Raw genomic sequence first — 23108 nt, forward strand, 5'->3', positions numbered from 1 at the left:
CCCAATCCACTCTGCACGCAGGTGAGTTCGCTTCTTCTCCCCTTAGTCCCTCGATGCAGTGAGCCTGTTGCCAGCAGGTCATACTGAAAATAAAAAACCTAAAACTAAACTTTTCACTAAGAAGCTCAGGAGAGCCCCTAATGTGCACCCTTCTCGGCCGGGCACAAAAATCTAACAGAGGCTTGGAGGAGGGTCATAGGGGAGGAGCCAGTGCACACCAGGTAGTCCTAAAGCTTTTACTTTTGTGCCCAGTCTCCTGCGGAGCCGCTATTCCCCATGGTCCTTACGGAGTTCCCAGCATCCACTAGGACGTCAGAGAAAGTCCGTTAGTCGGCATGCCGACTATGGGGCTGTCCAACGCTCCCGTTTTGCCCAAATGGGGTGGGGCAGTCTCCAGCTTTCAACCAGCTTGTGAAATGTGTTTTATAGCACCGAATATCACAACACATTTACAGTTCTTTTCCTTCACCCAGTTCAATTTCAAACAAAGGCACCTGCTTTAGGGGGGAGAAGTACTAAGCCGTGATAAAAGTGGATAAATTTGCCAGGGGAGAAGCTACCCATGGCAACCAATCACCATTGAAGTAACATTTATAATTTGCAAACTATACAGTTATACAGAGCAACTGATTGATTGCCAGGGGCAACTTCTCCAATGGCTCACTTCTCCACACTTACCACTGCATAGTACATCCCCCCCCTAGGCTCTTAATAAGCTAGTTTTCCCTGGTTGGGAACATAGTAATCTATAAATGTGAATGTTTCCCTCCTTCAACTTGTAGCTCATCATGTTTGCAAATGGATAGTCACCTAGGAAATCATATCACCAATGCTTTGGCCCCTTGAAAAAAAAAAATATATTGTATATTTATTAGTGGTTGCATAATGAGGGTGTTGTGACATACCAGAGGAGGGCTGTGTGGGAAGCATGGATAGGTTTGTCAAGGTTATAAAGGAATTTCATGACAAGAGGCCAAATGTTTTGTAACCGCTATTAAAACTTTGAACACAGCATGCGGTATTCACTAAACTATTTTCAGTTTTAATTACATAACCAGACTGAGTTAACATGAAAACTATTCAGAATATATGGATGCATCTCAGAGGAGGAGCGGGTGGAGTCAGCAGTCAGAGCACTGGGCTGGTCCGAAGAAGAGACCCTTTCACAATAATTACCTTGAGACTGAATAATGCTAATGACATTTTTGGTCATCCTGACAATCAGGGCAGTTTTTATGCAAATCGAAGGCCCCAGTATCTGTGAGCAGATTTCTTGCACCACAATACTGAATTTTCATATGCCCACCCACAAGGAGGATGACACACACTTTGGGCAGTATTCAATTGTTTGATAAAGTCAGTTGGACGTTGTTTTTTCCTGTCTAATAGACAGGAAAAAAACAGACACCCAACCGACTTTTCAAACAATTGAATATTCCCCATTATCCTTATTTAGAGTCCAAACGATTTTCAAGACACAGAAGGAATAAGTCATGGTTTATATCCAGGTCTTAGACATTACATTTACTGGGTTTTTTGTATTTTCAGGAATGACAATAAATGTAAAAAACAAAAAATAAACCACTTGCTTTTACCAACAATCCACTCTCCCTGTGATTATTCAGAATTAAAACTTTGGGGAGACAACATACAGAAAAACCCGCCACCATAAACTTTTAAATCATCACTCATCTGTTTTAGAAGTTCCATTATTTCAATACTTAAGCCACACAAAATGTAAAGTTTAGAGGTACATAAGAAAATAAAATTTTGCCCACTCCAAGTGATAAAGCAGTGCAAGAATGAAAAATTATTAAAACCATTCAATGAATTTCAGATTTTGAACATAATTTTTCAAAACTAAAAAGATTTACATTGTTAACAAATGATGGATTTATTCTACAACGAATAATAACAGTTACATGAAATGGGGGCGGGGGTGGGGGTGCATTAATATGTATCACACTAGAGGAGCTGGTTCTAGTCCTCATGTTGTATACTTTGATCTGCAATTACAGAGATCCAAAAGAGGATTAGGTGAATGCTTTCTAGCAGATTATTTCAAAATGTTGAAAAATGAGAGGGGCTATTAAAAAAAAAAAAAAATAAAAGTGTATGCAACCACAGCAATTAAAGCAAGTTACATGAATAGGCAATAGAAGGGACGTGAAGGTCACTTGTAGAACAGTATTAAGTATGCCAACTGCAAAATCATACTCACAATATTGTAGTACATTTCTTGCACATGAAAAAGCAGATAAAATATTTAATATGTAATGCACAGTGCACATTTACCAGATCATTTTACAGAATGAAGAATAACCAAAGTGGACAGTCAGAATATGTGCAAACCCTGCAAAAATATGACTGGTATCTGAGAGAAAAAAAAATGCATTTTAGAATACATTTAGTTTTCCACAAAATACAAAGGGCAGCAAAGTGCATACCATTCTAACAATGTACATAAGTTATTAAATAAGGATCAGATTTAAAAAGAATATAAATGAAGCTTTAAGTAGGTCTTTTCTACATGCATATAATTCTTCTTTAAAGAAAAAACATATGTAAAAAGGCCATTGGTAATTGCTCGGTTAACAGTTGTAGAAAATGCCAATTCTCTGGTCACGTACTCCACTAGTATAGCACTTGGTCTCTGATTTTGTTACTTTTTTCCTCATTTAAATACTGTTAAATGTTAAATTCTGTTACTCCAATGGTAAAAGAACATGTGACTTGGAATATGGCAATCTTCCTGATAGGACAAGTATGCACTCAGTTTGTACATTTATCCAGAACAGCATCCTCCAGCGCTCTGTGCCTGTGGTTCATCATCTACAATCTGTACTCCTCTCCTTGCAGCTCCTGATTGACTAGGGCCATTTCCTTTAGCCCTTTCATCTACTTGTGCCGTTTCAATCATCCCTATAAAATGTAAAATAGATGTTTACTGGAATGAACAGAACAACCACAAAAGACACTTTAGGGGGAATTCAATTGTTAATGCCTCCTGCACACCAGACAGCGCAATTACATTTTTGCTCCTCTTGGGCACAACCAGCTTCCAGCATTTCTGCTCGCACCACACATGGGGGTGGAGTGCTTAAAATGGGAGAACCCCAACAGCACTTTTTGCTATCGCGCCCATTAGTTTAGTCAGGTTTAGCTAAATCCAACACTAATGAGTGCAACCAGAGCAATAGCCAGCATCAATTGAACATCGCCCCTGCACTCTCCCGTCACTTTAGACGGGATATTGGGTGGTGATAACTATTGAATTCCCCCTGATGTAAGCTATTTGGGAGCATAGCACATATAGCTACTGTACAGAACAAGAAAGATGTGTATGAGTTAGTAACTGGTCAGCTTATACAACGTATGTAAACATTGTAGGGCAATTGTAGACCCAGATTGGGGTAATGGAGGTGTGAGGTGTGGTGCCTCTGGACTGGCTGAGCTGGATGGCCTTAGTGTGGCATACCTTTACATTCTATTAACACTTTTCACTTATTAATTTTTTAACACTATTTCTCTATTTTAATTGCATTTCATTTTTGTATTACTTTCTCTATAGCTTTGGCTTCCTAAATACTAATTTATTAACACTATAGTTTTTTCACTGGTATGCTATGCTGGGCTTTCTGCCTTATGCCGGTGTTTTGGGGTGCCACACCCTGCACCTAGATATAGCGCTAGGGACCCCAAATATAGAGACGCCTTGATGCGGCTTTGGGGCTTATTCACACATTTGCGCAAATATGTGTAACGAAGATCTCTGAATTCTATTATGTGGAATTTATATATCTGGTTACGGTTATCATTCAGGGTGCTGGGGGAAACAAATGCCTTTTTTTCTTGCTTAGAAATACCCCTCCCTTTCGAGCACCTGAATATCACTAAGCTAATTGAGCATCTACCAATATATATGTTTGTTGTGAGAGGCAGAGAGGTTCCTGCATTAGGAGGAGGTGCAGGCCCTGACATGCCACATGGAGCATTATGGGGTTGCTCCAAGGTAGGTAGCTCTTAGCTTAGACATATTGTAGTAAGGAGCCATTATCATGTGGCTCCTTGCTGGTTAATCTTAGACCCTGAATTCTATTATGTGGAATTTATATCTGGTTATGGTTATCATTCAGGGTGCTGGGGGAAACAAATGCCACTTTTTTTCTTGCTTAGAAATACCCCTCCCTTTCGAGCACCTGAATGATATCATTAAGCTAATTGAGCATCTACCAATATATATGAACATTGTAGGGCAACCAGAATTTAAAAAAAAAAAAAAAAAAACCACAAAAATCTTTTATATTCCACCATTTTCTAATCAGAATCAGTTTACTGGCAAGTACTGTATATCAGTACATAAGACACAAGGAATTTGCTTCTGATAACCACAGCCTACAAGCAAAATGATAGGATAAACCCTACATGCAAAATGTAATGGCATTAACATAACCAGACAGAATTGTTTACTATTGTGTCCTGTTAAGGACAAACTGAAGAAAAGACTTGAGCACCCAATGCCTTTCTGGAGTCAAGTCAGGTGGGTACACCCTCTATCACACATGTAAACAAGCTATTAGTAAGGTACATAGAGTGCTGGTTTAGATTTTAGTTTGCAATCACATAGATCTCAATACCTACTTTTACAGAGATCAAGGAACAACTCTTCAATTCCCTTATTCTGCTTGGCTGAAGTATGATAGTGCTTAGCACCCACAGACTCTGCATACCTTGAAGGAAAATAAAGATTTACTTCCAATTGTTTATCTATAACTATAAGTCAACTATCTCAATAAAATAAAATAAAAAAATAAAAATAAAAAAAGGGGGAAGATAAACATACGCTTCTGCTTCTTGAATTGAGACATGTCTTTCTTTTTCCAAGTCTACTTTGTTACCTGTTCGGGGGAAAATAAATGGACGTCAAATTTGGAACTTTCCGTCTGCTAGGCAGCTGTGGGTTTCTAGTATTAATAAGCTGGCATGACTGTTTAGACGGCATAGCCAGAAAAGCAAAGTGCGCCAATCGTTGATGGCATTAAGAATTACTGCAGTAGTATTATTTTAGTTTGAACAATAGCTCCTTTATAAGCCACTATTATCTCCTGTTCCAAGAGAAAAACAAAACTGATCTTTGAGAGAATAGGGAGTTTATTTAATTTTTTCCTCCTTAAAATCAATTTTCAGAAAACCATAAAGTATCAAAAATAAATTCATGCACCAATTGACATTAAACAGTATGGGATCCCGTCAAGATGCCGGCTGTTGGGATCCCGGAATACTGACACCCGTCAGAATACAGTCGCCAGAATACCGAAAAAGTTCAGGACACAGAGCCTGGAATCCAGACAGTGAGTATAGCAGGAGGGTTAGGTTTGAGCGCCACCCTGGGAGGTTAGGGTTAGACAACAATGGATGGGGGGGAATGGTTAGAAACCAAAGAACGAGGGTTAAGGTGTAGGGGAGAAGATAGGTAGCTCACGTCTGTCGGTTTTTAATTGTCAGGATGCCGGCATCGGTATACTGAACGCCGGCATCCCAACCTCCGCTAACTCATATTAAACCCAACAGTACAACAATTAGCCATTTTTATACTGCAAGTTTTTCTGCGCAGATTTAACTTTACCAAATACTATCACTAGGAATAAAGGTCTCATGCCTGTAGAGAACAATGTAGTAGTCATGTAAGATTGGAATTCGCATGCAGACTGTACCATTTCCCTGCTGTAAACTTATTTACCCATCTCCACCACTCTATTAATCCTCATTTTTCTACGGCTGTCTGCATATATATTGCACGTTTATTTACGGTTAACATTATACAAGTAATGTTAAGGCAGCTTACGCTAGGGTAAAGTAAAGGACAGTTAAGAATATTTAACTGGATTTGAGAGCGGTCAATATTTGTCAAGGATTTTATGGTGAAAATGGTGTTTACAGCAATACTGGTTCTCAGAATTGGCAAAAAAAAAAAAAAAGGTTGGTGCCTTCCCTGCACAATGTTTCTTTTAGATATTGTGCTGCAGTTAAATGTATATACATATGTAAAAACCATGTATAAATTGGTCAGCAGTTTTATATTCTGAGATACACAATTATTATACAGTGTTCGCGACATCTTCCATCATAACTAAAAGTGAAAATTTCGATCTGGTCACATGAGATGAAATTAATGGAAACTTCATAAGTAAATAAGCTATATTACAGTTCATTATTTCACAATATTATTTCATACAGGATTGCAAACTAACAAAAAGTTTGGAAAAAAATAAAATAAAAATTACCTACCTACTATACATAAACAGATTTCGTTACCCAACATTTTTCTCAGCTCCTTCACCCAGTTTTTTACCTGCACGAGGACACAATTATATTAGCAAACGTAAACAAACCTTTCAAATCTCAGATTCTGTAACATTACTGGGAGTGGAGGGGGGTTAATGAGGCCTAGTAAAAAAATAAGAATTTACTTACCGATAATTCTATTTCTCATAGTCCGTAGTGGATGCTGGGGACTCCGAAAGGACCATGGGGAATAGCGGCTCCGCTGGAGACTGGGCACAAAAGTAAAAAGCTTTAGGACTACCTGGTGTGCACTGGCTCCTCCCCCTATGACCCTCCTCCAAGCCTCAGTTAGGATACTGTGCCCGGACGAGCGTACACAATAAGGAAGGATTTTGAATCCCGGGTAAGACTCATACCAGCCACACCAATCACACCGTACAACTTGTGATCTGAACCCAGTTAACAGCATAACAGAAGGAGCCTCTGAAAAGATGGCTCACAACAACAATAACCCGATTTTTGTAACAATAACTATGTACAAGTAATGCAGACAATCCGCACTTGGGATGGGCGCCCAGCATCCACTACGGACTATGAGAAATAGAATTATCGGTAAGTAAATTCTTATTTTCTCTAACGTCCTAGTGGATGCTGGGGACTCCGAAAGGACCATGGGGATTATACCAAAGCTCCCAAACGGGCGGGAGAGTGCGGATGACTCTGCAGCACCGAATGAGAGAACTCCAGGTCCTCCTCAGCCAGGGTATCAAATTTGTAGAATTTAGCAAACGTGTTTGCCCCTGACCAAGTAGCTGCTCGGCAAAGTTGTAAAGCCGAGACCCCTCGGGCAGCCGCCCAAGATGAGCCCACTTTCCGTGTGGAATGGGCTTTTACAGATCTTGGCTGTGGCAGGCCTGCTACAGAATGTGCAAGCTGAATTGTACTACAAATCCAACGAGCAATCATCTGCTTAGAAGCAGGAGCACCCAGCTTGTTGGGTGCATACAGGATAAACAGAGAGTCAGATTTTCTGACTCCAGCCGTCCTGGAAACATATTTTCAGGGCCCTGACTACGTCCAGCAACTTGGAATCCTCCAAGTCCCTAGTAGCCGCAGGCACCACAATAGGCTGGTTTAAATGAAATGCTGAAACCACCTTAGGGAGAAATTGAGGACGAGTCCTCAATTCTGCCCTGTCCGTATGAAAAATTAGGTAAGGGCTTTTATAGGATAAAGCCGCCAATTCTGATACACGCCTGGCTGAAGCCAGGGCTAACAGCATTACCACCTTCCATGTGAGATATTTTAATTCCACAGTGGTGAGTGGTTCAAACCAATGTGATTTTAGGAACCCCAAAACCACATTGAGATCCCAAGGTGCCACCGGGGGCACAAAAGGAGGCTGTATATGCAGTACCCCTTTGACAAACGTCTGGACTTCAGGCACTGAAGCCAGTTCTTTTTGGAAGAAAATCGACAGGGACGAAATTTGAACCTTAATGGACCCTAATTTTAGGCCCATAGACAGTCCTGTTTGCAGGAAATGTAGGAAGCGACCCAGTTGAAATTCCTCTGTAGGGGCCTCTTTGGCCTCACACCACGCAACATATTTTCGCCAAATGCGGTGATAATGTTTTGCGGTTACATCCTTCCTGGCCTTTATCAGGGTAGGGATGACTTCTTCTGGAATGCCTTTTTCCTTCAGGATCCGGCGTTCAACCGCCATGCCGTCAAACGCAGCCGCGGTAAGTCTTGGAACAGACAAGGTCCCTGCTGGAGCAGGTCCTTTCTTAGAGGTAGAGGCCACGGGTCCTCCGTGAGCATCTCTTGAAGTTCCGGGTACCAAGTCCTTCTTGGCCAATCCGGAACCACGAGTATCGTTCTTACTCCTCTCCTTCTTATGATTCTCAGTACTTTTGGTATGAGAGGCAGAGGAGGGAACACATACACTGACTGGTACACCCATGGTGTTACCAGAGCGTCCACCGCTATTGCCCGAGGGTCCCTTGACCTGGCGCAATATCTGTCTAGTTTTTTGTTGAGACGGGACGCCATCATGTCCACCTTTGGTTTTTCCCAACGGTTTACCATCTCTTGGAAGACTTCTGGATGAAGTCCCCACTCCCCCGGGTGAAGGTCGTGTCTGCTGAGGAAGTCCGCTTCCCAGTTGTCCACTCCCGGAATGAACACTGCTGACAGTGCTATCACATGATTCTCCGCCCAGCGAAGAATCCTTGCAGCTTCTGCCATCGCCCTCCTGCTTCTCGTGCCGCCCTGTCTGTTTACGTGGGCGACTGACGTGATGTTGTCCGATTGGATCAATACCGCCTGACCCTGAAGCAGGGGTTTTGCTTGACTTAGGGCATTGTAAATGGCCCTTAGTTCCAGAATGTTTATATGAAGAGATGTTTCCATGCTTGACCACAAGCCCTGGAAATTTTGTCCCTGTGTGACTGTTCCCCAGCCTCTCAGGCTGGCATCTGTGGTCACCAGGATCCAATCCTGAATGCCGAATCTGCGGCCCTCTAGTAGATGAGCACTCTGCAGCCACCACAGAAGAGACACCCTTGTCCTTGGCGACAGGGTTATCCGCTGATGCATCTGAAGACGCGATCCGGACCATTTGTCCAGAAGATCCCACTGAAACGTTCTTGCATGGAATCTTCCAAATGGAATCGCTTCGTAAGAAGCGACCATTTTTCCCCAGGACCCTCGTGCACTGATGCACTGACACCTGGCCTGGTTTTAGGAGATTCCTGACTAGCTCGGATAACTCCCTGGCCTTCTCCTCTGGGAGAAACACCTTTTTCTGGACTGTGTCCAGAATCATTCCTAGGAACAGGAGACGTGTCGTTGGAATCAGCTGCGATTTTGGAATATTTAGGATCCACCCGTGCTGACGTAACACTAACTGAGATAGTGCTACTCCGACTTCTAACTGTTCCCTGGACCTTGCCCTTATCAGGAGATCGTCCAAGTAAGGGATAATTAAAACGCCTTTTCTTCGAAGAAGAAACATCATTTCGGCCATTACCTTGGTAAAGACCCGAGGTGCCGTGGACAACCCAAACGGCAGCGTCTGAAACTGATAATGACAGTTTTGTACTACAAACCTGAGGTACCCTTGGTGAGAAGGGTAGATTGGGACGTGGAGATAAGCATCTTTGATGTCCAGAGACACCATATAGTCCCCTTCTTCCAGGTTTGCTATCACTGCTCTGAGTGACTCCATCTTGAATTTGAACCTCTTTATGTAAGTTTTCAAGGATTTTAGATTTAAAATTGGTCTCACCAAGCCGTCCGGCTTCGGTACCACAAACAGCGTGGAATAATACCCCTTTCCCTGTTGTAGGAGAGGTACCTTGATTATCACCTGCTGGGAATACAGCTTGTGAATGGCTTCCAAAACTGCCTCCCTGACGGAGGGAGACTTTGGTAGAGCAGACTTCAGGGACCGGCGAGGGGGAGACGTCTCGAATTCCAGTTTGTACCCCTGTGATACTACCTGCAGAATCCAGGGGTCCACTTGCGAGTGAGCCCACTGCGCGTTGAAATTTTTGAGACGGGCCCCCACCGTGTCCGAGTCCGCTTGTAAAGCCCCAGCGTCATGCTGAAGACTTGGCAGAAGCAGAGGAGGGCTTCTGCTCCTGGGAAGAGGCTGCCTGGTGCAGTCTTTTTTCTCTTCCTCTGCCCCGGGGCAGATATGAGTGGCCTTTTGCCCGCCTGTACTTATGGGAACGAAAGGACTGAGTTTGAAAAGACGGTGTCTTTTTCTGCTGAGAGGTGACCTGGGGTAAAAAGGTGGACTTTCCGGCCGTTGCCGTGGCCACCAGGTCCGATAGACCGGCCCCAAATAACTCCTCTCCTTTAAACGGCAATACTTCCATATGTCGTTTGGAATCCGCATCCCCTGACCACTGTCGCGTCCATAACGCTCTTCTGGCATAAATGGACATAGCACTCACTCTTGATGCCAGGGTGCAAATATCCCTCTGTGCATCACGCATATATAGTAATGCATCCTTCAAATGCTCTATAGTTAGTAATATACTGTCCCTATCCAGGGTATCAATATTTTCAGTCAGGGAATCCGACCACGCCACTCCAGCACTGCACATCCAGGCTGATGCGATTGCTGGTCGCAGTATAACACCAGTATGTGTATATACCCTTCAGGATATTTTCCAGCCTTCTATCCGCTGGTTCTTTGAGGGCGGCCGTATCAGGAGACGGTAACGCTACTTGTTTAGATAAACGTGTGAGCGCTTTATCTACTTTAGGGGGTGTTTCCCAACGCGTCCTAACCTCTGGCGGGAAAGGGTATAGTGCCAATAATTTATTAGAAATGAGCACTTTTTTATCGGGGGAAACCCACGCTTTATCACACACCTCATTTAATTCATCTGACTCAGGAAAAGCTACTGGTAGTTTTTTTACTCCCTACATAATACCCTTCTTTGTGGTACTTGTAGTGTCAGAAATGTTCAATGCCTCCTTCATTGCCGTGATCATGTAACGTGTGGCCCTACTGGACATTACGTTTTTCTCCTCACCGTCGACACTGGACTCAGTATCCGTGTCTGGGTCTGTGACGACCCACTGAGGTAACGGGCGTTTTATCGCCCCTGACGGTGTCTGAGACGCCTGGACAGGCACTAATTGATTTGTCTGCTGTCTCATGTCGTCAACAGTTTTTTGTAAAGTGCTGACATTGTCACGTAGTTCTTTAAATACAACCATCCAGTCAGGTGTCGACTCCCTAGGGGGTGACATCACTAATACAGGCAATTGCTCTGCTTCCACATCATTTTCCTCCTCATACATGTCGACACAATCGTACCGACACCCAGCACACACACAGGGAATGCTCTGATAGAGGACAGGACCCCACTAGCCCTTTGGGGAGACAGAGGGAGAGTTTGCCAGCACACACCAGAGCGCTATATATATATATATATATATATATATATATATATATATATATATATATATATATATATATATATATATACATATACATATACATATACATACATACAGGGATAACCTTATATAAGTGTTACTCCCTTTTATAGCTGCTGTTTATAATTTAGCTGCCAATAGTGCCCCCCCTCTCTCGTTTTTACCCTGATTCTGTAGGGACTGCAGGGGAGAGTCAGGGAGCCGTCATTCCAGCGGAACTGTGAGGGAAAATGGCGCTTGTGTGTGAGGAGATAGGCTCCGCCCCTTCACGACGGCCTTATCTCCCGCTTTTTTCTGGAAAACTGGCAGGGGTTAAATACATCCATATAGCCCAGGAGCTATATGTGATGTATTTCTTTTGCCATCCTAAGGTATTTCTGTTTTTTATTGCGTCTCAGGGCGCTCCCCCCCAGCGCCCTGCACCCTCAGTGACCGGAGTGTGAAGTGTGCTGAGAGCAATGGCGCACAGCTGCAGTGCTGTGCGCTACCTTAGTTGAAGACAGGAACGTCTTCTGCCGCCGATATCACCGGACCTCTTCGTTCTTCTGGCTCTGTAAGGGGGCCGGCGGCGCGGCTCCGGGACCCATCCAGGCTGAACCTGTGATCGTCCCTCTGGAGCTAATGTCCAGTAGCCTAAGAAACCCAATCCACTCTGCACGCAGGTGAGTTCGTTTCTTCTCCCCTTAGTCCCACGATGCAGTGAGCCTGTTGCCAGCAGGACTCACTGAAAATAAAAAACCTAAAATAAACTTTTACTCTAAGCAGCTCAGGAGAGCCACCTAGCATGCACCCTTCTCGTTCGGGCACAAAAATCTAACTGAGGCTTGGAGGAGGGTCATAGGGGGAGGAGCCAGTGCACACCAGCTAGTTCAAGCTTTTACTTTTGTGCCCAGTCTCCTGCGGAGCCGCTATTCCCCATGGTCCTTACGGAGTCCCAGCATCCACTTAGGACGTTAGAGAAATTTATATGCCAATTTAGTGCCCCCCCTCTCTTGTTTTACCCTGTTTCTGTAGTGCAGGACTGCAGGGGAGAGTCAGGGAGCCTTCCTCCAACGGAGCTGTGAGGAAAAAATGGCGCCAGTGTGCTGAGGAGATAGGCCGCCGAGAAGGGGGCGGAGCCTTTCTCCCGCTTTTTTATGGAAAAATTGGCAGGGGTTAAATGCATCCATATAGCCCAGGAGCTATATGTGATGTATTTTTTGCCAAAAAAGGTGTTTTTATTGCGTCTCAGGGCGCCCCCCCCCGGCGCCCTGCACCCTCAGTGACCGGAGTGTGAAGTGTGCTGAGAGCAATGGCGCACAGCTGCGGTGCTGTGCGCTACCTTATTGAAGACAAGACGTCTTCTGCCGCCGATTTTCCGGACCTCTTCAGTCTTCTGGCTCTGTAAGGGGGCCGGCGGCGCGGCTCTGGGACCCATCCATGGCTGGGCCTGTGATCGTCCCTCTGGAGCTAATGTCCAGTAGCCTAAGAAGCCCAATCCACTCTGTACGCAGGTGAGTTCGCTTCTTCTCCCCTTAGTCCCTCGCTGCAGTGAGCCTGTTGCCAGCAGGTCTCACTGAAAATAAAAAAACCTACTTTAAACTTTTACACTAAGCAGCTCAGGAGAGCCCCTTAGCCTGCACCAGTCTCGTTCGGGCACAAAAATCTAACTGAGGCTTGGAGGAGGGTCATAGGGGGAGGAGCCAGTGCACACCAGGTAGTCCTAAAGCTTTTTACTTTTGTGCCCAGTCTCCTGCGGAGCCGCTATTCCCCATGGTCCTTTCGGAGTCCCCAGCATCCACTAGGACGTTAGAGAAAAAGTTTTACCTAATGTTAATTTTCATCCATTTTGCTGTTAAGGAAGAAAAACTTGTGCTTTAAATCCCCCCACATTTGGCTATTTTGTGTCATTGTCTGGTGACCGATAGGAAAAAGCTATTGTGGGGGGAGAAGACATTGTTTGAAAGAAGACTTCCCTCTTTGCTGGTGGGCATCATGTGCGCTCCCCACTTAGATCATAAAATCTAATTTTTCTGAAGTGCGGGTGGACACCAGACAATAGCTGACAATTGGGCACATCATTTTAAAAGATGTGATTAACACCTCTAATATGCGGGTGCCACACGTTTGAAAGTGTAATTATGGGCGTGACAGGCCTCCCTCCATTTTCTGTAGCTCAGTGTAATATTGGCTGGAGATCACAAAGCAGCTAAAATAAAAGGGGGCAACATAATTTGTTAGGAGGGGACACCCCTCTTTAACATAGATGCCCACCCAGGTGCAGGCGATCACATAGTGCACTCTGCCCATATACAGAAAATAGATGTTTTGCATAATGCATGATAAAGTCTTAACATTCCTAGATTCCATGATTTTTCTGCAATGTAGGGGGTTAATGTCCAATGATCAACCTAGGCATCATCTTCTAACAGGTATTATAGGTGCTAAAGCAAGGTAAATGTGTGTACCAGAACATTAAGAGGAAACTGGTGCATGGAGCATGAAAACAACTGGTTAACTCTGCAGAAAGGCAGTTTTTTACAAAACCTGCCTGTCAGAGTAGTCCATGCATCAGGCAACAGGCTAAAACTGTTGTACCCCCACAGCAAGGTAAGCTCATTGTCACTTAGATTTTGGTACGCAGTTATTTATACCTTGCTTCGGCACCTGTATTAATGTGCTACACTTCTTATGGTGCCTCTTATAGGTTTTCATATACAGTATGTCAATATGATGATATTGTATTTACAAAGTCTTTGGGGTATATGCAATTGCCGGCGAATCGCGGCAATTTTTCGCCCGTTTAATTCGACACAATTCGACCATCGAATTCCGGCAAGTGGGTGCCGGAATTCAACATATTCAATTAAAAAAAAAAAGATTCGACAGTCCCGCTGTCGAAAAACGGCCGATTTGACGGATTTTGATTAGACTTGTAAAAATGAAGAAAAAAAAAAAAAAAAAAAAAAAACTGTAAAAACCACGAAAAAAAATTGCGTGGGGTCCCCCCTCCTAAGCATAACCAGCCTCGGGCTCTTCGAGCCGGTCCTGGTTCTAAAAATCTGGGGGGGGGGGGGGGGGGGGGCAATGACAGGGGAACCCCCGTATTATTAAAACCAGGACCGGGCTCCACTAGCTGGACAGATAATGCCACAGCCAGGGGTCACTTTTATACAGCGCCCTGCGGCCGTGGCATTAAATATCCAACTAGTCAGCCCTGGCCGGGGTACCCTGGGGGAGTGGGGACCCCCTTCAATCAAGGGCCCCCCCCCCAGCCACCCAAGGGCCAGGGGTGAAGCCCGAGGCTGTCCCCCCCATCCAAGGGCTGCGGATGGGGGGCTGATAGCCTTGAGTAAAATGATAGAATATTGTTTTTTTCCAGAAGAACTACAAGTCCCAGCAAGCCTCCCCTGCAAGCTGGTACTTTGAGAACCACAAGTACCAGCATGCGGGTGGAAAAACGGGCCCGCTGGTACCTGTAGTTCTACTGGAAAAACAATACCCAAATAAAAACAGGAGACACACACCGTGAAAGTAAAAGTTATTTCATACATGCCGACACATACATACTTACCTATGTTGACCCGCCGACTGCCACGCCCCCCTCGTCACTGAAGAATCCGGGGTACCTGTGAATAAAATTATACTCACCTGATCCAGTGTCCGGATCTTTTAAAATAATCCTCGTACTTGGCAAAACGGCAACCCGGACCAAACGGACTGAAAGGGGTCCCATGTTTACACATGGGACCCCTTTCCACGAATGCCGGGACCCCACGTGACTCCTGTCACAGAAAGGTCCCTTCAGCCAATCAGCGAGCGCAACGTCGTGGCACTCTGCCGATTGGCTATGCGCGTCTGAGCTGTCAGACAGCGCATCGCAAAGCCTTACCATTATATTCGTTGGTGGGAACTTTGCAGTCAGCGGTGGGGTCACCCACGGTCAGCGGCTGACCGCGGGTAACCCCACCGCTGACCGCAAAGTTCCCACCATTGAAACTAATGGAGGGAGCTGTGCGATGCGCTGTCTGCCAGCAGACGCGCATACAGCCAATCAGGAGAGTGCCACGAAGTGGCGCTTCCTAATTGGCTGAAGAGACCTTTCTGTGACAGCTGTCACGGGGAGGAGGGGGAAGGGGGTCTCTGCATTCGGGGGAAGACCCCTTTCAGTCCGCCTGGTCCGGGTGTTCGTTTTTTTTTTTGCCAAGTACGTGGATTATAATAAGACCACAGGACACTGGATCAGGTGAGTATAATTTTATTTTCAGGTACACCGTGGATTCTACTTGGACAAGTGGACAGAGGTCGGCGTGTGAACATAGGTAAGTATGTGTGTGTCGACATGTGTGAAATAAACTGTTACTCTCACGGTGTGCGTGTCCTGTTTTTATTTGGGTTTTTTTTTTCAGTAGAACTATAGGAACCAGCGGGCCCGTTTTTCTCCCGCATGCTGGTACTTGTGGTTCTCCAAGTACCAGCTTGCGGGGGAGGCTTGCTGGGACTTATAGTACTACAGGAAAAATCAATATTCTTTCAATTTTCACAAGGCTATCAGCCACCCATCCGCAGCCCTTGGAGTGGGGGGGGGGGGGGGGGGGGAGAGAAGACAGCCTCTGGCTTCACCCCTGGCCCTTGGGTGGCTGGAGGGGGGGAACCCTTGATTGAAGGGGTCCCCACTCCTCCAGGGTACCCCGGCCAGGGGTGACTAGTTGCATATTTAATGTCACGGCCGCAGGGTGCTGTATAAAAGTGACCCCCGGCTGTGGCATTATCTACCCAGCTAGTGGAGCCGATGCTGGTGTAAAAAATACGGGGGACCCCTACGCTTTTTGTCCCCCGTATTTTTTGCACCAGCACCAGAGCCCGGTGCGGTTTTTAAAAATACGCGGGATCCCATGTCAGTTTTTCCCCCGGATTTTTAGAACCAGGACCGGCTCGAAGAGCCCGAGGCTGGTTATGCTTAAGAGGGGGGACCCCACGCATTTTTCTTCTGATTTTTACCATTCCATTTAAAAAAACATATATATATATTTTTAAAAATACATAAATAATACTTGTGCCTCCAAAATAGACAAACCAAGTACCTAATCCCTTCTAATATAAATAGATATGCTATTACCAATAAAAAAATAAAAAAAATAAAAAACACAAAAAAAAAGGTTTTTAAAATTTTTTATTAGATTCCGCCAGCAAAGTGTGGCGGATTGAAAATCACGAATTTACTGTCTAAAAGCACTGTTGTCGAATTTACAATCTTCAATTGAATATACTTTTGTCGAATTGCCGCATTTGTACCATTGCAGAAATGTCGAATTTGACAAATGTCGAATTTCAAAAAGTCGAATTTTGAAAGTCCGTTTTTTTGACGAAAAGTACTGAATTGCATTGTCGAATTTTTTTTTTTTTGGTGAAAATGTCCCGTTTTTCGACATTTTCAGGAATTCGACCGCAATTGCATATACCTCTTTGTATTAATTTTCTTCAAAAAGGCAATAACTAACACTAATCATTAGGCAGTAACACGTTGTCCAGATGTGTTTGGAGTTGGACTTGCATAGATCTCCTTCTAAATATGCAGAATGCAATGGACGCTGTACAAACATTAGGGGGGCACTTCAAATGATATCCCCCCCCCCCCCCCCCCCAATCTCCTGTCTAAAGTGATGGGAGATCAAGGGGCAATATTGAAATGACCCCATTTATCGCGCCCATTACACTCGGGTTTAGGTGCGCAAAGCACCTAAACCTGACTAAGTAATAGGAGTGAGCGTGAAAAGACCCATCTGAGTGCCCTAACAGGACTCTCTACACGCATTTTAGTGAGCTGAAATGAACTTGTCGCACCCGTCGGCAGCAACGCTGTCACGGGTGGGAGGGGGGACATTTGAATTCGGCCCATGGAGTGGAATGCTGACTGACCACAAGTACACTATTAAAAATAGGGCTAGATTTGTGTTAGTCTAGCAGCATGTTACTTTCTCTGTTTACTATAATTTGTCAGCTCATTAAAACAGCAATACCTTTTGGAAGGAGTCCTCATCTGTAATGTCATACACTAAAATAGCCCCATTAGAGTCTCTGTAATAGATAGGACCAAGTGCGTGGAATCTCTCTTGACCTGCAGTATCCTGTATAGAGGTTCCCAAAACACAAAAACAAAAGTGGAGATTTACTTATTTGTACAGCAACGTCTCTGTAGGAAGACACTGAAACACCAGCTGCAATCGGACTGCGTTTTATGCGAGGCAAAAGTGTTAAACAGAAAGAAAACTAAACCAAAATATTCATGAGAAATACAGCTAACAAAACATCAGAATGGTGTTGCTGCCAAATATCAAGCTTAGTCTGTGTTTTCAAGCAATAAGGTGGCTTGCACGTTACATGTGCAGCTGCTATTTCCCAAATAGCTTAGCAAGTAACATCCGAACATATGTAATGAAAAACAGAATGACCTAGTTTCACATCCATACCAAATTTTACCATCTACCCTTTAAGGATCTCCATCATTTCCGACTACTTTATGTAATTAGATACAAGTTACATGTTTTATTAACAAACTTTTATAATAGCTTTACAAATTTATTACAGTCAACAAATTATGCGCAGAAGCAAGTGGGAGATTCAATTAGCCATGAGGGTCTTTGGAAGTCCAGGTGTCACGTAAATGGGGTTTATCTGGTGAGAACACCTTGCTCTTTTCTCCCACTACACACAGACTGGGGCAGATGTACTAACCTGGAGAAGGCATAAGGAAGTGATAAACCAGTGATAAGTGCAAGGTGATGAAGGCACCAGCCAATCAGCTCCAATATGTAAATTAACAGTTAGGTTCTGACTGGCTGGTGCATTTATCACCTTGCACATATCACTGGTTTATCACTTCCTTATGCCTTCTCCAGGTTAATACATCTGTCCCAGAGTGAGTAAAAAAAAAAAAAAAAAAAAAAAAAGGGAGGGTTTTCCTCCAGTAATTACCCACAATATGAGCCACACAATGTGCAAGGCTCCATCAGAATCTCACATAACTGAAGCGCAACCTAAAAATAAAGTACGGTGCTGATATTTTAATCATTTCAAACTTTGTCTTTTCAGCCTGAGCTTTCCTTTAGATAACAAACAGCACTAGGCAACGCCAATATAAGTTACAAACCAGTTTAGTTTACGTTTAAAATGAGACACACATGGGGATTATGGTCTACAGCATTGACAATAACAAATTGTTCAATCACATTTGTGAGGACTACATACAGTAATAACAATTGCTATGACATACATACCCAAATTGCAAGGTTCACTCTTTTCCCACCAATGTTCAACTTCTTTGTAAGAAAGGATGCCTGCAAACAAAGAGAAAGAATAAGTCTTGGTCAAGTCCCATGTTGGTCCCTTGTATACACATTGTTTGTACAACTCTAACACATGCACACTGGATTCCCTTCTCAGCACTTTCAGGGGACCTGGTATGTGGGAGCGAAGGAAAAGTTACAGTTGGCGGGAGTTTTGCACTTAAAGCGCTGAAGCAAATCATGAGGGCCAATATTAAGGAGATTATTGCTTTGCATTCCAGTGTAGCCTCATGAACATTAGTTGGGTCTGCTAATTAGAATACTGTACACTGCGTGCAGACAACAGGTGATTTGAAAGCTATGGAGAACTTTCACAGCTCCTACTATGTGCAGATTGAGAACATTCTGAATTTAGGACATAGGGGGTAATTCCAAGTTGATCGCAGCAAGAAATTTTTTAGCAGTTGGCCAAAACCATGTGCACTGCAGGGGGGGCAGATATAACATGTGCAGAGAGAGTTCGATTTGGGTGGGTTATTTTGATTCTGTGCAGAGTAAATACTGGCTGCTTTATTTTTACACTGCAATTTAGATTGCAGATTGAACACACCACACCCAAATCTAACTCTCTCTGCACATGTTAAATCTGCCTCCCCTGCAGTGCACATGGGCCCTCATTCCGAGTTGTTCGCTCGCAAGCTGCTTTTAGCAGCATTGCACACGCTAAGCCACCGCCTACTGGGAGTGAATCTTAGCTTAACAAAATTGCGAACGAAATATTCGCAATATTGCGAAAAGATTTATCTGTGCAGTTTCTGAGTAGCTCGAGACTTACTCTTCCAGTGCGATCAGTTCAGTGCTTGTCGTTCCTGGTTTGACGTCACAAACACACCCAGCGTTCGCCCAGACACTCCCCCGTTTCTCCAGCCACTCCCGCGTTTTTCCCAAAAACTGTAGCGTTTTTTCACACACTCCCATAAAACGGCCAGTTTCTGACCAGAAACACCCACTTCCTGTCACACTCCGATAACCAGAACGAAGAAAAAAACCTTGTAATGCCGTGAGTAAAATACCAAACTTCTTAGCAAATTTACTTGGTGCACTCGCAGTGCGAACATTGCGCATGCGCAATTAGCAGAAAATTGCTGCGATGCGAAGAAAATTACCGAGCGAACAACTCGGACTGAGGGCCATGGTTCTGCCCAACTGCTAAAAAATTTCCTGCTGCGATCAACTTGGAATTACCCCCACAATCAACGATTTCGCAAAGCTATGTACGTACAAAGAAGTCATACAGCGCAAAAGTAGTAAAACAAATATTTACTAAAGTGTGGTTTTTTTTTAAATTGAGATGTTGCCCATAGCAACCAGATTAGGACCTTCTAGAAGATAATTACTAGAATCCAACTGCCATGGTCAACATATCAACTTCTAAAAACCCACATTTTAGTCTATACATCATACGGTGTAACAGAGGCGCTCCTGGAGTAGCATACCGTATTTTTCTTTACACTGGGGTCAATTCAATTCAGCACAAATTGGATAGCACAGGAGGGAGCTCCCACAGTTACTCAATTCAGCACAACGCGATGCCCGGCGAGAGGATTTCTTCTTGCGCGCCTCTGGGGGTGTGAGCAGAAATCCAACAAAAGTACTGGCGCGTATCTGTTTTCTACCCTACCTGGCCTCTCCCATCCACATTGAATTGACCCTACTGTGTTTTACTCGCATTACAGATGAAGCGAAACATCACTCACAGTGTACTAGAGATGCTGGGATTCGACATTAACTGCACAGAAGTTAGTTGTAAATCAGCACAAAGTCACAGATTAAATAATGGAAAGATGTAAGAAAAAGCTGCGGCTGCTCACATCGGAGCCCTTATTACACAGACTCAGATGTACAAATGTCACTTCAAATTGATCAATGCAAGCTAGAAATGTAGTTTTGTGGCTCCTAGTTTGCAGAGAGGGGCTATCTGCCATGACTTTAGTAACAGTGTGTGTAATAAAGAAAATACTTCTAAATCTCAGTTTATTATAGCAGTAAGAGGGGTTTTCAAATACAGGGCTCTATTAATGTACAAAATGCAAAATGAATTGGTACTTATCACATCTGTCAGATGAGATACAGTATATAGCTTTGATAAAGTAATTCATGTATACTCTCCTTCCCTTCTGTAGTGATTGAAGTTAGCCAGTGGGTCCCTTCTCCGTATGCGCCACCAGCTGAGCCCCCTGGAAGCTGCAGGGAGGTTAGGGGGTGGAACTAGCACCAGGTGCTGGACCGAGCAGGGAAGCATTGAGCTTCCCTGCCCGCTTCACAATGCAGTTCAGATTACGCTGTCCTGAGATGGCGAATCTGAACTCCATAAAGAAGCGGGAAGCAGAAATTTCCGTTCCTTCATGAAATTGATGCGATTCAGCCACGGAGCAAGGTTAGCGCTGGTGAAGTCAGGAACTTCTCCACAGTAACCCACTCTGAGTAGGCCACAGCAGAGAAAGCCTTGTTTTCCGCAAAACATTGCTTTTCTCTGCTTTATGAATAGACCCCATAGTGCATTGGAAGGAGCTCAGTTTCCATGACCGCCAACGTGTGCTTTGTTTACCAGGATCCCTAGATTAACTGAACTACTTTGCTTGCTCCATAACAGAGCAAACTACAGCACAAGCTGGGAATTGGAGAGATCCTGGCTATATGGAGAGGTTGGGATCCCGACAGTTAATAATAAGATTTTACTTACCGGTAAATCTATTTCTCGTAGTCCGTAGTGGATGCTGGGGACTCCGTAAGGACCATGGAGAATAGACGGGCTCCGCAGGAGACATGGGCACTTTAAGAAAGAATTTAGATTCTGGTGTGCTCTGGCTCCTCCCTCTATGCCCCTCCTCCAGACCTCAGTTAGAGAAACTATGCCCGGAAGAGCTGACCGTACCAGGAAAGGATTTTGGTAATCCAGGGCAAGATTCATACCAGCCACACCGTATAACTTACCCAGTCAACAGTATGAACAACAACAGAGCATCAGTTCAACCCTGATGCCACAATAACATAGCCCTTATTGCAGCAATAACTATATACAAGTATTGCAGAAGAAGTCCGCACTTGGGACGGGCGCCCAGCATCCACTACGGACTACGAGAAATAGATTTACCGGTAAGTAAAACCTTATTTTCTCTAACGTCCTAGTGGATGCTGGGAACTCCGTAAGGACCATGGGGATTATACCAAAGCTCAGAGTGCGGATGACTCTGCAGCACCGAATGAGCAAACACAAGGTCCTCCTCAGCCAGGGTATCAAACCAGTAGAACTTTGCAAAGGTGTTTGAACCTGACCAAGTAGCTGCTCGGCAAAGCTGTAATGCCGAGACCCCTCGGGCAGCCGCCCAAGAAGAGCCCACCTTCCTAGTGGAATGGGCCTTAACTGATTTTGGCAGCGGCAATCCAGCCGCAGAATGAGCCTGCTAAATCGTGTTACAGATCCAGCGAGCAATAGTTTGCTTTGAAGCAGGCGCACCAAGCTTGTTGGAAGCATACAGGAACAAAGAGTCTGTTTTCCTGACTCTAGCCGTTCTGGCTACATAAACCTTCAAAGCCCTGACCACATCAAGCAACCCGGAATCCTCCAAGTCAGTAGTAGCCACAGGCACCACAATAGGTTGGTTTATATGAAAAGATGAAACCACTTTTGGCAGGAATTGTGGACGGGTCCACAACTCTGCTCTATCCGCATGGAAAACCAGATAGGGGCTTTTATGTGACAAAGCCGCCAATTCTGACACACGCCTAGCCGAAGCCAAGGCTAGTAGCATGACCACCTTCCACGTGAGATATTTCAATTCCACCATTTTCAGTGGTTCAAACAGTGGGATTTCAGGAAACTCAACACCACGTTAAGATCCCAAGGTGCCACTGGGGGCACAAAAGGGGGCTGAATATGCAGCACTCCCTTCACAAACGTCTGAACTTCAGGTAGAGAAGCCAGCTCTTTTTGAAAGAAAATGGATAGGGCCGAAATCTGGACCTTATTGGAACCCAATTTTAGGCCCAAAGTCACTCCTGACTGTAGGAAGTGAAGGAAACGGCCCAGCAGGAATTCCTCCGTATGGGCATTCCTGGCCTCACACCAAGCAACATATTTTCGCCATATACAGTGATAATGTTGAGCCGTCACGTCCTTCCTAGCCTTTATCAGAGTAGGAATGACCTCATCCGGAATGCCTTTTTCCGCTAGGATCCGGCGTTCAACCGCCATGCCGTCAAACGCAGCCGCGTTAAGTCTTGTTGCAACAAGTCCTGTCTTAGAGGAAGAGGCCACGGGTCCTCTGTGAGCATTTCTTGCAGATCTGGATACCAAGTCCTTCTTGGCCAATCCAGAACAATGAGTATTGTTCTCACTCTTTTTCTTATGATTCTCAACACCTTGGGTATGAGAGGAAGAGGAGGAAATACATAGACCGACTGGAACACCCATGGTGTCACCAGGGCGTCTACAGCTATCGCCTGAGGGTCTCTTGACCTGGCGCAATACCTCTGTAGTTTCTTGTTGAGGCGGGATGCCATCATGTCCACCTGTGGCAGTTCCCACCGACTTGC

At 44.6% G+C, this 23108-nt stretch overlaps 1 protein-coding gene across 1 annotated transcript in view; it reads right to left on the reverse strand.

Annotated features, from left to right (window-relative positions):
* Window positions 1–1480: 1480 nt before the first annotated feature.
* The window catches only part of RAB21 (RAB21, member RAS oncogene family), a 32714-nt gene continuing 11086 nt past the window's right edge, over window positions 1481–23108 (reverse strand). Inside the window, exons 2-7 of the mRNA XM_063927456.1 lie at window positions 18504–18563; window positions 17247–17354; window positions 6289–6352; window positions 4844–4898; window positions 4642–4730; window positions 1481–2922 (exon numbers count right to left, since the gene is read on the reverse strand). Coding sequence (XP_063783526.1) covers window positions 2786–2922; window positions 4642–4730; window positions 4844–4898; window positions 6289–6352; window positions 17247–17354; window positions 18504–18563 — 513 coding nt within the window. The 3' untranslated portion in view covers window positions 1481–2785. The remainder of the gene's footprint in view (window positions 2923–4641; window positions 4731–4843; window positions 4899–6288; window positions 6353–17246; window positions 17355–18503; window positions 18564–23108) is intronic.

The sequence above is a fragment of the Pseudophryne corroboree genome, chromosome 6 (assembly GCF_028390025.1).
Source record: "Pseudophryne corroboree isolate aPseCor3 chromosome 6, aPseCor3.hap2, whole genome shotgun sequence".
NCBI lineage: Eukaryota > Metazoa > Chordata > Amphibia > Anura > Myobatrachidae > Pseudophryne > Pseudophryne corroboree.